We start from the raw sequence: 17,701 nt of genomic DNA, 5'->3' as shown, positions 1-17,701 counted from the left end.
ACATAGTTTGTCACCTAAGAACTTGTCTGTGAACAATGGCCTCTCTTTTTGACTGATGCAGTATAAACACTCTCGAGTAGGAATACGAGCTGATGTCTGATGTATAATCCGAGTTTTGATATTATCACAGGTTAACAAGGGGAGCAGGGTTCTGATAGGAAATATGTCAAATCGTTGGCTAGAAATAAATCGATTGTGTTGTGGTTCTTACGAAGGTTCCCTGGTAGCTTTTTAAGCCTTCTGCCCTGGGGAAGAGAGGTATCTTTAATATGTTCTGTAAAGTCTAGAAAAGATGACTCGGAAGTGTCTTCTCTGCGTTCAAAAGAGGTTTCAGAGTATGTACCAGTTAACAGAATGATTAGATGGGCCTTAAAATCTATCAGTGAAACAAATGACTGTTTTGTGCATGGTGCCAGAGGGAGACGACTCAAGAGGTTTTTGTTGCATGAGGAGCAGAAACAGTATCTACTCAGAAGAGTTGTAAAATCCAGACTGAAAAAGCCTTGAGAACTAAGCAATTGCTTATTTATCTTTAAATTAATGGAAGGAGGGGCACCTGGGTGGCTCAGTCGTTTAAGGGGCTGAGTGTCCAGCCCTTGGTTTCCGCTCGGGTCGTGATCTCACGGTCTGTGGGTTCAAGTCCCACGCCCAGCGCCACACTCTCAGTGTGGAGCCTGCTTGGGATTCCCTCTCTGCCCCTCTCCTCTTGTGTGTGCACGTGCACGCTCTCTTTCTCTCAAAGTAAATAAACTTCGGAAAAGAAATAAGTTGACGGGAAAGAATGAGAAACTGATGGAGAGAATACGTGTGTCCTGTTGGTGACAGGGAAACCTTTTCAGTTTTGTGTTTTAAATTGGATTTCTTCGTGAAAGGAAGAAACCGCATGTAGGTGGGAAAACTTCCAGGTGTAAAAACAACTTGCTAAAAAGCTGATTTGATTAGCAGAGGTGACAAGCAGGTGTGTAAAACAATTTTTTTAAACTTAGGTTGTACGTCGTAGTGCCTTGTCAGGATCAGAATTTGTGTTATTCCCCCCACACCGCTTCTCTTGAACTTCCCTCTAAACCCGGATCTCACATTCGTTTATAAGACAGCCAGGTGGAGAACATCATACTAGATGGCCTCCCTTAACGTAGGTAACCTTGACATCGTGAAGCTCTGTTTACTCTGTGTTTTAACAATCCAGTAATAAGAATCCGGCGAATGATCCTCATTAGAAAGCTAACTAATAATCATTGTTGCAAGCATGTAATTGTAGTAGTGTTAAATGTTTCTGGTTTGTTTTCTTTTTGTAGAACACAAAGTAATTATAGTGGGACTGGATAATGCAGGGAAAACCACCATTCTTTACCAATTGTAAGTATAGTTATTTATTTAAACAGTCTTCATTATTTAAGTTACCAGAACCAATTTTGTGTAATTAATAAGATACCATTGTAATATCCCGCAAATAACTAAGCGTGTGGTTTTGTATTTTACCGAGCACAAAATTTGTTTCAAAAGTGAATAAAAGGGCTGTATGTTTGGTACAGCCTTCACAAACCCTCGTCTTTTTCTGGCCTTGAAAGAAAGACTTAATATAAAACTAAAATAAATAAAGCATCCATCATAGTGCTGCAGTGAGGTGATAAAGTGCACTTCACTTCATTCTTCCCACACTGCGGTTCACACAAGGAGACCAGTATCTCTAGGAAGCTCATTGCTACTCTCTTGACTAATAGCTCTGAATTGTTTCAACTTAGGCAGACTTGTCAAATCAAAAGAAATGAGGATCACCCCTGAAAGTCCTGCTTTTGTCACTCGCAGCCAGGAAAGGCTGGAGGCTTCCGGAGACATACATTAATACTTGAAGGAAGTTTTAACAGCCTGTCAGTCCACTTGCCAGATCAGAGTAGCTCCCATCATCCTTTCAGGATTAATGAAATGATCCATGTTAAACAGTGGAAATGGGTCTATGTCCCAAGCCTTTTAACAAGTAGTTGTAAGATACGGTGCTCGATTGTGTGGCTCTTGTCTCTTTCCACCTCATCCTAAGTCTGTCACCTGACAGCTGTCTGGAAACACTTCACTTACGCAGTGCCTCATGTGTTTTTCGGCTCCTTTGCTAAAAAGCTGCTACCTTGTGGCTTGTTGTTTTACAGTAGAATGACTACTTGTTTTACTTTAAAACATTCATCCGTTATCAATTATGTATTCTAATGCGACTCTGCCTTTAAACATCAAATGTAAACATTTCAGAAACCTGTCAGTTATTGAAATAATTTTCCACATAGCTTCAAAAACATGTAAGACCCAAGAGACAGTTGGAGACTTCTTTCAACACAGGAGCAGCGTATGATAGGCAAATACATATTTGTTGAATGAATGAATTAATGTGTCTTAATGCATAATTATGATAAATGTGGTATGAGCCTTAGTATTCTAAATATATTTACAGTTAATTTTAATTAAAATTTTCATTTGCCTGTAGCCTTATCTTTTTAAGGCTGTGGTTTAGGTTAATAGGCCTGAACTAATTTTTATGGCTGACCCAAGTCTCAATTTTCTCACGTGGACAGGCTTCAGAATTATACACAAGCTGCTATTCAGTGGTTGCTACTTTGTGAGCGTTGATGTCACATTCACCTAGAAACTTGCTCTTTCGGGAAAGGGCCCTGGTTCTGCTCCGATGACAAGGGCATGGTGGTTTGGAATTTTGGCCGCAGGAATACAAACTCACACCACAGTGTTTCCATCTCTCCAGATCAAGCCTTTAGTTTATTCCATTAAGAGGAAAAAAAAAAAAAGTCTTCCTTCAAGGCTTGTTCTTTGTCTAGGTGTTTGCATTAAATGTCCTCCCTGGTTCTAGTTTTGGTGCTCTCGTTGGTGGGATAAAACTTCCCTCCGGTTCTCAAGATTTACAAAAGATTTGTTATGGTGTCTTTCAACAGCTTAATGAATGAAGTGGTTCACACATCTCCAACCATAGGAAGCAATGTTGAAGAAATAGTTGTGAAGAACACGCATTTTCTTATGTGGGATATTGGTGGTCAAGAATCACTGAGGTCGTCCTGGAACACGTATTACTCAAACACAGAGGTATACTGAGCCAATTTCTGAATGTTAATAACAAGGACCACAGAGTCAACCCAGAAAATAGATAGTCAGTCCCCACGAGGCATGTTGGCAGTTGCTTTTCAATAAGATCCTTTTCGGTAAGGAATTTGAGGTTTTCAAATACCAGAGGAAAGGCAAGTAGAAAGACTAATGCCCACTGTTGGTTGCACGCCCGCTGCAGGGCGGACTGTATCCGGATAGTTCGTCCTCCCAGTGCTCCTGTCAGGTCTCTGCTGTTGGAGAAAGTGGAGACCGGGATCAGTTAGATAACCTGTCCCAAGATCTCACAGCTGAGAGAGGCTCTGGTTAGGGAGGAATAAAATATTTTAGGCGTAATTGAATACAAGATTTTCAAATAACACGAGTTGAGCATTCAAAATTTTGGTGAGATTATATTTTAGTTAAAAAAACAAATGGTTTTGCAGCACCCGCCCCCAACTTCTCTGTCACTTATTTCGCTACTTTACTGCTTCCGAGCCAACCCAGGAAACAGTCTGGACTAGCTTCTATTTCTGTGTTTATTTCTTGTTAAGCAGGTTTTTTTTAAACCATGCAGTGCTATCGAGACAGATTTATCTTTGAGTATACTGATGTACAATTGAATCCGTAATTTCTCTTTACAGACAGGGACGTCTCACCAATTATTTTTTCCTAAAATGAAGCCTATTAAAAATTGAGTGGCTTTTTTGAAGGGTGTGTGCAGAGGAGGTGGGAAGAGGCAAGGAATTTTTGGTGAATAAGTTTCCTTTTTAAATAAACATATATTCCTCTAGATTTATACTGCGATAGCATATGTATCTATGCATATATATTCCAGTGCAATTTGTGATTGGTCCAACCAAAATGGCACATCCTAGGTCTTTAACGGTTGTAGTAGCACTTAACTTTTCTTATTTGAAGCGGGGGGATAGGTCGGTAAGCAAATACGGTTCAAGGTTAGCTTAATGTATACTTCTAAGGTAAAATATTCTGCAACTAAAAATGTTAGAAAGAGAGAAACAACCTTTTACCATATGGCTACAGTTGCCCCTTGAATAATGCCAGTGTTAGGGACACTGACCCATGGTGTGGCCAAAAATCCACATATACCTGGACTCCTCAGAAACTTTACTAATAACCTACTGTTGAGCAGAAGCCTTACAGATAACAAAAAGAGTGGATTAACACACCCTTTGTATGTTGTATGTATTATATGCTGTATTCTTAAAATAAAGTAAGCTAGAGAAAAGAATGTTATTAAAAAATCATAAGCAGAAAATACATGTACAGTCCTGTACAGTTAAAGAATCACATTTAAGGAGATCTGCTCAGCTCAAACCCATGTTGTTCAAGGGTCACCTGTATTTAAGCAGCATAGCTCTTGGTGCCCTGTCAAAGCTCACAGTTAACTGCAGTTGTGTGGGAGAGGAGCCGTTACTTTTGATGAAGAGGTTAGAGTTGATTCTAGCTGATCCATGTATATTGATAACCTTACAAGAGGGTAGTTTTTGAAGTTGCAGAAACTCTAGAAGACTCCGCATGGATCCAGAAAGACATATGTTATTAATGACACCGTTTGCATGAAATGTTTTTTATAATAAGCTATTTTTCTTATTTAATTTTTTTCTTCCAAATTTGTATGTAAGGTCTGGTTAGTTAACAGAGTGTAATATTAGTTTCAGGAGCAGAATTTTAATAAACCGTTTCTATAAGAATTCACAATTACTACAAGAACCTATGGCCTTTATCACAGCACACCAGCACGGCACCTAGTATTTGCAATCTTAGATTCTATGTCACGGGCCTGCCCATGTGACGTTTCCCCCATGGCCTTCTTCACCGTTGTCGTCCTCTTAACTTCTTCTCCGTAAGGAGTCCTCCAAAAGCCCAGTGTCTCCATTACAATACAAGGAGTTCAGCTGCCGACGAATTCCTGCCACCTTCCTCTCATTAAGTTCCCTATGTTCTGTCCATGCGAACTTGCCATGTTTCTTACCTTTATTCCTTCCATTTTCTTCCTTGCCCTTCACGGTTTCTAGGCAGATTTCTCCACTTGTCTCTTTGCCTAATGTTAAGGTCATCTGAACAATCTGGTTTCACCCTCCCCCTCTCCATTTATTCTGAGCCAGTCTGTTAAAACCTTTAGCATCGCTTAATCTCACTTTTTAACTTTCTTCTTCTAAGATTCGATTAGGGGCCCTTTCACACTGTATCTTATTTTTCTTACCAAAGATGCTTTTATTTCTAATGTGTAAGACCCTACGTTTTTCATATACACCTTTACCAACAGTTTTCTCCAGCTGTCTTTGCTTGCTGCTCTTTAATTTCACCTACACCCACTCTAGCGTGTTAACCCCTAAGTGGGTATGTTTCCGTGTAGCACATTTTTTCTGGGGCTCTTACTGTTGGCATTGCTATGTAAAAATGTCTTGTTCATTAGTCTGTGTGTGTGTGTGTTTTTCTCTTTTTCTTTCAGACTAACTTGTGTGTCCCTAGTAGGCAGAAAACTGTCTCAAACATAAATAACTACTGATTGCTTAAGTCAGCGGTATAGAGTTTTAGTGGAAGTTATTTAAGTTAACTGTGACTTTCTTTTTAAAAATTATTTTTTATTACTTGCATTTAAAATAAATCCTAGTGTTACAGCGTATTGTGTATTCAAATATCACCTTTTTAAAATAAACTCGGGCATAGTTTTTCTTTGTTGAAATGATGAGTTCTTTTCTGAACATGTGGATTTTACAGTACAATACAAACTCTTCATGAAAAAGACCATTTTAAAGTAATGATGACGTCATGAAAATATTCCGTCACTTGAGAGTAGTTTTGCAGAAAACTTCAACATTCCATTCAATTTTCTTTCTTTTTAATTGTCTTCTAGTTCATCATTCTCGTGGTTGATAGCATTGACAGGGAACGACTAGCGATTACAAAAGAAGAGTTATACAGAATGTTGGCTCACGAGGTAAATTTTGAAAGCAAATGTAAACAGTGGAGTAAGGTATCTGTGTGCTGGTTTTGCTTTTTTACAAAGATGATATGCTTTGCCATGGGTTATTTCATCATTAGCAAAATGTTGTATTTTGATGGACGTCTTGAAGTCAAAAAGTTTCATTATGTTTTCAGACTTGAAAACAACTCAGCACATTAATTTGTAGCCTATTATTGTTATTGATAAGATTTTTCAAGGTTAAAACTATTCATTCATGTCTTAAAGAGTCCAATAAATTGAAGCAAGAAAGAGGGAAAACTTGTGTTTTTTTCCAAGAGTTTACAATCACTGAAAATTCTTTAGTGAATAATCTGAGACCACTTGATTCTAACAATTTAAGATAGACCAAAAAACTTAGGTAATAAAACACATCCATCCACCTACCATCCAATATAAGATACTAAATATCTTATGAGACACCCCCCCCCCGAATCTCATTTCCTTCCTTTCTCTCAAAGAGTCCTAAAAGAATTATATTATCCTAAAAGGAGTGAGAATCAATCCCATGTATACTTTTATATTTTCCCTACATTTTTATTTGTCAGTTGTATAAAATACTGTATTTCATTGTTCATAAAATCTTTTTTAAAAATGTTTATTTTTGAGAGAGAAAGAATGCACATGGGCACAGGAGAGGCAGAGAGAGAGGGAGACAGAGGATCTCAAGAAAGCTCAGCACAGAGACAGACACGGGGCTTGGACCCACGAACTGCCAGATCATGACCTGACACTCAGGCAACTGAGCCACCCAAGCGCCTCATCATTGTTCATAAAATCTTATATATACATACATATACATAGATATGTATATGTATGTATGTATACATATGTATATGTATTTATGTATATATATGTATACGTGTGTGTGTATGTATATATATACGTGTGTGTGTGTGTGTATATACACACACACACACACACACGTATATATATATGGCTCTAAGGTATCATCAGCACAGAGCCCGACGCGGGACTTGAACTCACAAATCGCGAGGTCATGACCTGAGCCGAAGTCAACCGCTTACCTGACTGGGCCACCCACGCACCCCTGCTCGTATAGTTTTAAATCAAAATTTAAGATGCATGTTTATTTTACTTTTAGTCTGACCCCTTTGGCCAACAATATAAAAATAACTTTTGATGATCTAGCTTATGTTAATTAGCCTATCTTTGTTAGAGCGAATCATTAAATCACTATTGAGAAAATTTATTTTCATCTCGATACAATTTCCATTTATTCGTTTATTTAATTGAGGTTTTATTTTTTAAGTAAGTTCTACTTCTGGTGTGGGGCTTGAACTCATGGCCCTGAGATCAAGAGTCGCATGCTTTACTCACTCAGCCAGCCAGGTGCCCCTCAATAAAATTTTTAAGTTAAATATTACTGCCTAATCAATCATTTTAAAGTAGAGGGATTTCATTATAACTGTCCAGTTGGACATATTTGACCTTCCTGCTTCATTAGTTTAATTTGAATTGTGCTATTTCATGTTTTAGAAATATTTCATATTGATTGCAGGATTTACGGAAAGCCGCAGTCCTGATCTTTGCAAATAAACAGGATATGAAAGGGTGTATGACAGCAGCTGAAATCTCTAAATACCTCACCCTTAGTTCAATTAAGGATCATCCATGGCACATTCAGTCCTGCTGTGCTTTAACAGGAGAAGGGTAAGTGCTAAACAATATGGGGGGAGGTATGACTTCTGTCAAATTTCTGTTTTTTAAGGCAGTTGTTTCTTCTTTGATGCTGTTTTGGGTTTTTGTTTTTGTTTTTTGGGTTTGTTGTTGTTGTTCTTAAAGATAGTTTTCGTGGGGCGCCTGGGTGGCGCAGTCGGTTAAGCGTCCGACTTCAGCCAGGTCACGATCTCGCGGTACGTGAGTTCGAGCCCCGCGTCGGGCTCTGGGCCGATGGCTCGGAGCCTGGAGCCTGTTTTCGATTCTGTGTCTCCCTCTCTCTCTGCCCCTCCCCCGTTCATGCTCTGTCTCTCACTGTCCCAAAAATAAATTAAAAACGTTGGAAAAAAAATTTAAAAAAAAAAAAAAAAAAGATAGTTTTTGTATTTCAACTTTATAAGGTAAAAATAATTTTAGTTGCTTACTGTTGTTAAATTACACTTTAGCAAAGTTACTGACACATGTTTTGTAACTTTTAATATAAACAGAATATTTTAGCATAAAATGTCAATAACAAACTTTTGAATTAAGTTTTCACAATCCAGATTTTTAGTGGATATTCATTTCTTGTATCATTTACTAACTGGGCGGCGGAGGTGGGGGACTGTAGTGTTGCCTGAATTAAAGAGGAAGCTTCAAAGAAATTTCACATTTCAGTAAAGGCATAATTAAACCTGAACTTTCAGCTTTCCACAAGAGTACATCTCCTTTATTATTCGGAGTCCTTTGGTGGGACATACTTCAAGAGACCAAACATTTAAGACAAATGCTTATGATGGTGTATTCTTCTCTCCTCAAAACTTGAGTTTGGGTAGAGTAGGCCAAAGAGAACCCAGTGTGCCACCCATGAATTATCCCATTCATTTCCAGGAATTTATTTATCCTCCAACCAACCTGACCTTCTTAGTTATGCTCATATTAGAAATCGCTTGTAATATAATAGCTGTGTAATATAATAGACTTTTTTGACCTGTACTTTTAAGACTGAGCTGTAAGCATTCCATTCTTTAGAATTTAGGAGGGCAGGGCAAAGTTCCTGTTGCCTTTCTATAGTGGTTTCAGTTTTAATCTTACAGGGGGGTGAGGAGTATTTGCAATCTTGATGGCAAAACTGCCAGAGCTGTTATCTTCAAGATGAGACTGAAGCAATTTCCCAGTTACCCAACTGATTAACATCATTTTTTCTAAGTGAATCTTCCACTTAAAGATTCCGCTTCGTACGGTGTTACCTCCATCTTGTCACTTACCTGTATAAATAATTATCGTAGTACCAACAGTTGGGGAAGACTTAAAAATAATAAGTGTGCTTCCAATTAGAAAGTTGAAATATTTTCATTTTGAAAATACTTCTCTCCTTTGTTTCAGGTTATGCCAAGGTCTAGAGTGGATGACCTCCCGGATTGGTGTGAGATAACTTTTTGCCTGAAAAGAGACTGCTCTATTTATTCTGTGACATGAACATTTTCCTAGTACCTTTGGCTGCTAAGGCAGCAGCATGTTTAATTTATAACAACACAAACCTCTATGAGCAACACTTGAATCAAGTGCAGCTGAACTGGAACATAAAAGATTTTTTCTTAACTTTTTTTTAATGCACTAATCTTCAGTTGGATGAACATAACGTATAACGGTGTTTTCGGCAACATAATTCTTCTGACTGCTGATTCTGATTATTCAATAACTGCCTTGTAAGAAATGTTTGTCATATGTTTAATGTTTTCTGAAGTATTGTGATAACTTTAATGACCAATTTCTTTCATTTCTTGACCACCTCCTTTCCCTACCAGACAATTCCTGGTTTCACAGAGTAGTAGTGGAAATCATCAGGCACTGCTTGCAAAACTAACCAGCACTAAATATTTGCTCCCTCTTTAAACCACTTCTCTTTTGGACAGAACTTATTATAGAGAAAGGAATCAGCCTCAAAGATATATCTGTAAGGAAAATTAACCATCATGAGAACTGCCTTCACAGAAGTTAATTTCACCCAATTATTACAAGTCATGGAATAATTTTAAGTTATGATTAGCATGGAAATTAAGTAGGCTATTTATCTAAAAGAATTAAATTTACTTTTCTGCCTCCAACACGAGATTAGTTTTTGGCTAAAATCTAATCAAGGAAAAATACTTGAAAGCCCAACTTTGATGGTTAATATTTTAGAGGAATCTGATACTTCAAAAATGTCACGCATTATTCAACATGTACATTAATTATCGCAAGTTACTAAAGCATACCAGCACTGATATCAAAACAAGACACTTGGAATATATCTCTTACTATCAGTGATAAACAAGTGTATTATCAGCAGAAACTTCAACTACTCCATCTGCAAGGGAGAGTGCATCTGCTTGGGGCAGTAGCCAAAGCAGAAGTATAAACATTGCCTTTCTTAAAATTTGAAATTGCGTGTGGATTTTGAACAGTGTTTCTACCACCAGCATTATATTACTTAGAAAGCCATACGGCTTTCCGTAAGTCCATCTGAGGTTATAGTGTGATAGGCTTGAAATACTTGCCACCTCTGTTAGTTACCCCTCGTGTTCTAAAACTTTGGTGAATTACAGGAAACTGCTGAATCTAATCCTAGCTTTCAGAGCGTGCCATGAGACCCAACGTCAACACTAACATAAGTTAAAAAGTAGGAAGGGAAAGAGTCCTAATCTATCAAAAGTTCATTGCATATCATTAAAAAGCTTTCCAAGGCAGTGGTCTAATATGAACAGTAATCTAGGGCATACTTAAGAGGGAGGACAAGTATTCTAATTTTGATCCCCTATTTCAAGTGTGGGATTTTGCGATAATGAAAGGGATAAATTGCATCCCTAGAGAATAATAATACTTCCTTTCTGCAGTATTTTTTTTTAATGTGGGTCAAAAATAGGATTCAGTGTTGATACGAATATCTAAATACCTATTCAAAAATGGTATTTTAATTTTAATATTTTTTATTGTAAATTGGTTTTAATTTTGCTCTGTTTTCAGGTATACTTGATCTGTTATATTTAGTCTAATTTAGTTGAATGTGGTAACATTTTCTATTTAGTGGTAGCACACCCTAGAACTGAAAAATGGCCAGAGGAAAGCTTTCTGGACTTTGGGAACTAGTGGTTGGTTTATTAACCTTGTTTTGAACCTTTTTCTTAGTGACTCTATACTGGGTAGAGGATAAATGTTGATTTTAATAAAATCCATAATCCTAGAACATGAGAGGAAAGCAAACATAAATCAATACGGATGCTTTGCAGTATATGTTTGGGGGCAGGAGGAAGTACAAAGATACAATTTACCTGAAGCACACTTTGCCAGAATACCTATCTTGGTTCTAGAGTTTAGCCATAAATTCTGAGGATAATTCTCTTAACTCCATCCTGAGAAAACACATTTAATAGTCCTGTATCCATTCTTCTTATGAAATTTATCTTCTTATATCTAATAGGATTGGCTGGCTCAATTTTCTTCTATCAAATTACACGGTTTTGGTGTTTTTTTTTTGTTTTGTTTTGTTTTGTATTACCACATCAGCATTATATTGAAAGTGTTTTTAATAGTTGATTGTATTTCGTCAAACATCTAGTATAGATTCAAGTTTGCTATTTAATTTTTTAAAACACAGTTTATTTTCTTTTCTAAATTTTTTAAAAAAGCATTTTGTTAGTTTTGAATCAGAAATGGTTATGTTAGCTGTGTTGAAAATGAAATCAACATCCCACTAGTTTCTGTGGCAATGACTGGGAAAAGTTCAAGTAGGAAATTCGTGTAAGACTTTTTAAAAGTGTTTTATAGGTTCTCGTTAGATATTTCCTGTTACAGTAATATGAAAACTGATTATCCTTTACTCCAAGAGAATGTTTTGACCCAAGAACTTATCTAATGCTAAAAGCATTGATTCTGACATTCTTTGTAAATCAACTGTAAGATACTGTCTGATGAAAAATGTAAATTTGTGATTCGTGCCTTTATTCACACTTTGAGATGAGTTCTCAGTTTTGTACTCTACCTGTTCTTTAGAATGCAGATTAGCAGCTAATTAATTTGACAATGACATAAACTCGAGATTCACTCTCCCTGCCACCCCTTCAGTTGCCTAGCAAAGTTTCTAGTAAGTAGTGGAAAGCAAAGGACCCACCCACATTACTTTCAGGAGAATATTCTATATTCTGTTTTTATTTTGAGGATAAAGAAACAGAAGTTTAACAGATCTTTTCAGTATTTTATTAGAACTAAAATGTAACTGCTACCCAAATATGGATTTCTCTTCATTTTGAACATGGCACATTCTTATTTAAACACATGGCTTTCATCGCAGCCCATTTGGGAACTCTTAGAATTAACCGGCCCTTTTATATGGGAATATACTACATAATATGTATTGTTAGTGTAATTTAATTCTTTCAGATCTGAAATGACATATTATCTGTTGGAAAACTAATGATTAAATACATAATTTCTGCTTTTACATTCTGTGTTAGAATGCTTAAAGGTAAAATTTTATTCTATATTCATTAGAGGAAAGATAATAAATCCAAGCTCTGTTGTTAAAAATAATTTTTAAATGGGCACTACCCCTCTAGCCATAGTCATTCTGATTAAGCACAAAGTAACTTTTATTTTCTGGAGCATAAGAGAAATTATTTTCCTATGGAAACAGTGAGTGATCCAGGCAGTGCTGTAAACAATATTCTCTGAAGAGTTATGGAAAGTCAACAAAAGCAAAGAAATTTAAAGAAAACAATAAATCTTTATATTTTTAAAAATCTTTTTGGTGCAGTATCCTAGAACAAATTCTAAATGGAATTGTTTGTGACTAGCACTCTTTAATTCTTAAGTACGTAACATAAAACTGTATCAGTAGAAAAATGTACTGGTATTATGCCTGTAGATGGGTAAGTTCCTTTGACATTTATCTTTGAAGAGCAACTTCATGAGTCTAACTTTTCATCTATGGCTTTGGATCCAAAATATTTCATATCCAGTGCAATTCTAAAGGATCTTTTATATTTTGCTGGCATAAAGTCACTTTGAGATTCAGTCTGATGAGTTGGATCTAGTAGAATATTGTGGTGGCTGTCTAAAGAAGTGGTTTTGAATCTGAATTTGGCCCTTGTGTGTCTCGTGACTTTAGACAGTTACTGTTCATGGTCTTTCTGTTTTTTCCCCCCCACACTGAGGAACTTAAGCCCACTAAAAAAACTCCACCATATCTTTTGGTTTTAAAGTCCTGAATCCTTAAACACTATATTAAAGTTGAAAAACCAAAAAAAAAAAAAAAAAAAAAAAAAAAAAAAAAAAACCCTAGGAAAGGACCCGAAATATGAAATTAAATTCACTTCTATCTATGGTTGGATTCCCACCTCATTATCATTTTGTTTAGTTTATGAATACAATCAAATAAAACAAAGTAGCAGCTAGTCACTGCCGCTCAGCTTCACTAAGCTAGTGACAGTGCAGAAGAGAAAATAGGCCATGTTGCCAAGGAAATGATTTTAAGGTGCTGATAAAACACCAGTGTGTGTTTAAAATACTCTCTTCTGGAGAATACCTGGCTTTCCCGGCTTTTACTAATTAGAAGTGGTTAGTTTGTTCAGAGTTTATTGGCTTTCGATGCCACCCCAAACTCCAATTCTGTTGGACTTTACGGTATTGAAAGGATAGTGCAGTCAGGCGGTCAATATTTTACAGACATCTGTATAAATCTGAGAGTAGTTTATATTCAAGGTTAGTTCCTTCAGTAATGTCTGTCTCCTCCTTATTTATTTAGTATTACTGTGAAGACTGTAAATCCAAGTCAGCTTCCCAAAATAGTGTTTTTAGGAGTTCCAGGTGGCCAAAATTAACTCGAGAAGGTCAAAAAAAAAATTTTTTTTTCAACTTCTCCATTTTAAACTAGAAGAAGTACAGTGTTCAAGAGATCCAAAATCAGATACCAAATCATGCAGATGATTTGGTAAAATGTTTGGGAAAAGTTAATTTGGAGGTATCGAGTCATACCTAGAAACGAAGGTCAAAACAGTTGATAGTGAAGATAAACATGAGGTAGGAAAGTCTTCAAAAGGATATTAAGTAATAGAAAATGTGGATGAAAACAGTGAATTTCCCTCGTTAAGGCACTTAAAATTACTAGAAAGAAAGCACAGTTTTACTCTAGAACTAGATCTCTTACTTTTAAAGTGGCCATAGGACCAAAGACTGATGAGATTTTTTAGAATTTGTTCGTGTTTTCAAGTCACATCTTTTTTATTTTTCCTTAAATGGTAATCTGCACGGTATCCTAGAAATGGGGGAATAAAAACACTGTGCTGTGCCTATCTTTTGAAATAGATAACAAAGTTCTAGAAGAATGGAAGTGTTCTCCTGCACAAACTTTGTAATATTTTAATTAAAAAATTACCTCATTTTTCAATCCATAAGGTGCTTTGCTCAAGCTTGTGGGATGCCTCACCCATCAATACCCCCTTCACCCAAACTGTATTTGGAATATGCAAAGTTCACAATGAAGGGGTAGCATTCCTTGGAGGTTTTGTTTTGTTTTATTCTTACTTGCCGCCAGCAGGGTTAACACGGTTTTGCAGATTCATTAAAGCTCACAGGCCAGTGCTCAGCCAGTACTTGGTTTCATTAAAATCAAGGGCAAGAACAGCCCTAAAATTTGATCAATTATATACTGTGACTATATTTCCACCGGTGTTGGGGAAATATCAAATGACTATCATTTATTTGCGTATTTTGGCCCTATTCACTTGAGGCTATTGTCATTTTAATCCGCTTATATTTTCCCTCAGGAAGTTCAGGGAGTCAACAAGCCTCTTATTTTATTCTCTTGGAGTAAACTGTTCAGTCTAGCTATGAAAGTTTTGATTTAAAAAGAAAAGTGTAGCTGCTATTTCATTAAAAGTGTGAAATCAAATGATGGTTATGATTTTTTTCCAATTATGTAATAGTTTTAAATTTTACCCTATTTATTGCACAGAGCATGGTTAAAAAAAACAAAAACAAAAGCAATTACAACCTTGTTCCTGTATTTCTCCTACTCAGAATATAATGATTATAATCACACATTGCCATCTTAACATAAATTGGTGCTTTAGAGCATTAAAGAGGAAACAGCAGGCCCTGTCTAATACACTTTTTGCCTCAGAATATAAAACTACTTTAAAGTATATTTATATTTATGTTCCCTTCTTAAGGTTTCAGTACAAACTGTTACCCATCAAGCTTCAGGCTTTCTACAAAAGCTGTAACAATATCGGAACTAATCAGCTTGGTCCAACAGGTGGTGTTACTGTTGACAAAAGTCTGAATTGGATCTCTCTGTGGGTCCCACCCTATTGCATAGAGGGCAAAAAAAGAATGTCTTTGACACCACAAACCGTGCTTCTTAATCCCAACCAAGCAACTGAAGTGTGTGCTGTCGGTCTAATGTATAGCATCAATAAAATTCAAAGAGCAATCCAATTACTTAATGCATTCACACCATCACTTCTTGCAAATGGTTCAAAGCATGTTCTACTAATGGTGGGGCTGTTTAAAGACACGTTTTAACTTTTTTAATAGCTTCATGACTGTTGTAAAATGCTTCTTTGTATATGTTCAGTTTAGGTTGCTTGGTACTCATGATTTTTTTTATTTCTGCAATTATACTGAGTTGCTTGCATGCCTACTCACCCAAGTAAAAAGGATGCTGTTTGCTCTGGAATGTTCATCTTTCAGACAGGTTTTTGGCTCATTTGCAATCATGGTGCAATACAGTGTAACGTTCATTTGTTTTCCGTCAACAGTTTTATTTTTGTCATAATAAATAATTACTTTTCCAATATGTCACGAACCCGGTGGTTTCCTTTAAAGATGACAATCTGTTTGAACAATCTTTTTGTTGCGAGGGAGAGAAACCCACCTAAGATAATGAAGCAAGGAATTTGTTATAAGGCTGAGAGGTCAGGCTGTGGGTGCTCATGGAACCCAAGGTCAAGGACACAACTGGGTTTTTGAATAGGTTAGGACCAGAGACCCAGGGACCCTGAAGAGAAACCAGAGTCCTTTATCCTCTCCATCTCTTCTTTTTCACTTGTCTCCTAGGCAGTCCACGTGGCGGAAAATGCCCGAATCAAATTGAGCCTGTAGCTCAATCTTTGTCCAAGGGAGAAGTCAGATGGTCGTTAGGTTCTTAGTTACGTTGTCAGAAGCCGCCCTCCATGCTTCTGAGTCAAAATAGAACGTGAAGACAGGGTTTGGGATAAAGAGGAGCCATAGCTTTATTGCTTTCTGGGCGAAGGAGGCTGCAGCAGGCTAAGACCTTCCAAAACTGCCAGCCCAGGCGCTGAGGAATTTCACAGAGAAATACAGGATCTAGCCGGTTTCGGCAGGAGTCCGGAACTTGGCTGCCAGCCTTGTGGGTCAGGTGTGCGGGGTGATACGGGGTTCCTCAAACAAGAGGCTAAGAAAGAAAGGGGTGGTGGGCGGAGGAGGGGAGAAAGGTCACTTAGTTGAAAAATCGAGCCTAGCTGAAGCCTTAATGCAGCCATTTGTATTTTTGTCCCAGTTTATGCTTTTAGTGGGTTTCGGATGGTTCACTTCCCTGCATTGGGTCAGTTTCTCCTTCTGGTCCGAACAACTGTGGCTTGGGGGAAGGTAACACTTAACAGAGACGGGGAATCCCTGAGCTGTTTTAAGGCAGTCCAAGTGGGTGTGTAAGGGTATAAGAGGAAATCTATTTGGTCTTTGTACCGTGGTCCGGAGACAAAACTTCTCAGCCCCTCGGAATTTCCTGAATGGTTAGAGTGTCTTTTTTTCATTCAGAAGAAGGCTCCTTTGAGCTTATGTTAATGACTCATTATTATGATGATGTTTATTATGATGATGATGATGATGATGATGTTAGTGACTCAGCATGGACCCCTAGATAGGCTGAGTGTAGCTGGTCCAGAGGAAGACCAAATGAATAGAAGGTTGGAACTTGTCTACCCATCAGCCTCTGGGAAGGGAAGCGGATGCTGCTGATGAAACTGGGAAAACTTGAACAAGACTGATAAGCTTCCTGGTTAGTAAACACATCCACATGCCCGGATGGTGGTACACCCGTTGTATGGGGTCTCTCAGACCTTGCCATATATACCTCTTCATCTGGCTCTTCTGTATCCTTTATAGTAAACTGGTAACTGTAAGTAACTGTTGAGTTCTGTGAGCCACTCTAGCAAATTAAACCCAAGAAAGGGATTTCGGGAACCTCCCCTCTATAGCCAGAGACACAAATGACAGTCTGGACTTGGCATCTGAAGTGGGGAGGGAGGGGAAAGTACAGTTTTGTGAGAGTGAGGCTTTAGTCTATGGGATCTGACCCTATCTCCAAGTGGATAGTATCAGAATTGAACTACGTTGTAAGACACCCAATCAACGTCCGCTAAGAATCGGAGAATTGCTTGGTGATGTTGCAAAAACACATTGGAATGTGTACTCCACTGTGAGGTGTGATTGGGATCTTCCACACATTGTATGTTCTTTAAATTGTGTTCTTGTAAAAAAAAAAAAATTGAGATGTAATCTAATATTGTAGGACCATACGCCTTCATTATATTCATTAATTAGGTTCCTGAAGGGTAGTGGTTTACCCTCCTTTTTTTCATAGTCCTCTTTGAGAATGCGATGAAAGATATCCACACTGAAAAATTACACCTGCATACTCATGTGAAACGTTGGGATCCGGGAATGAACAGTCAAGACTTCTCAAGGCGTCTTTGGTGCAAAAATGGTGGTTTTATTAAAGCACAGGGACAGGACCCATGGGTGGAAAGAGCTGCACTGGGTTTGTGAGAAGTGACTGATTACATACTTTCAAGTTGGAAGGGGGTTAGGGATAGCATAAGTCTCTAAGGAATTTGGAAACAAGGTTTTCAGGACCTTGAGAGGCTAGCTGTTAGGATAAGGTCACTACTGTCTAGTAAACCCTTAGTCACCAGAACC

General features: G+C 37.5%; 1 protein-coding gene across 2 annotated transcripts in view; it reads left to right on the top strand.

Annotated features, from left to right (window-relative positions):
• Nucleotides 1–15,560, top strand: part of ARL5B (ADP ribosylation factor like GTPase 5B) — a 29,208-nt gene extending 13,648 nt beyond the window's left edge. For both annotated transcript variants that reach the window (XM_058681762.1, XM_058681761.1), the window contains exons 2-6: nt 1,296–1,356; nt 2,931–3,078; nt 5,957–6,040; nt 7,587–7,738; nt 9,110–15,560. In XM_058681762.1, coding sequence (XP_058537745.1) covers nt 2,935–3,078; nt 5,957–6,040; nt 7,587–7,738; nt 9,110–9,158 — 429 coding nt within the window. In that variant the 5' untranslated portion in view covers nt 1,296–1,356; nt 2,931–2,934 and the 3' untranslated portion in view covers nt 9,159–15,560. The remainder of the gene's footprint in view (nt 1–1,295; nt 1,357–2,930; nt 3,079–5,956; nt 6,041–7,586; nt 7,739–9,109) is intronic.
• Nucleotides 15,561–17,701: the final 2,141 nt, after the last annotated feature.

Source organism: Neofelis nebulosa, chromosome 8 (assembly GCF_028018385.1).
Source record: "Neofelis nebulosa isolate mNeoNeb1 chromosome 8, mNeoNeb1.pri, whole genome shotgun sequence".
NCBI classification, from domain to species: Eukaryota; Metazoa; Chordata; class Mammalia; order Carnivora; family Felidae; genus Neofelis; species Neofelis nebulosa.
Note: the sequence above shows the minus strand (reverse complement) of the source record. Positions and strands in the feature narration are given on the sequence as shown.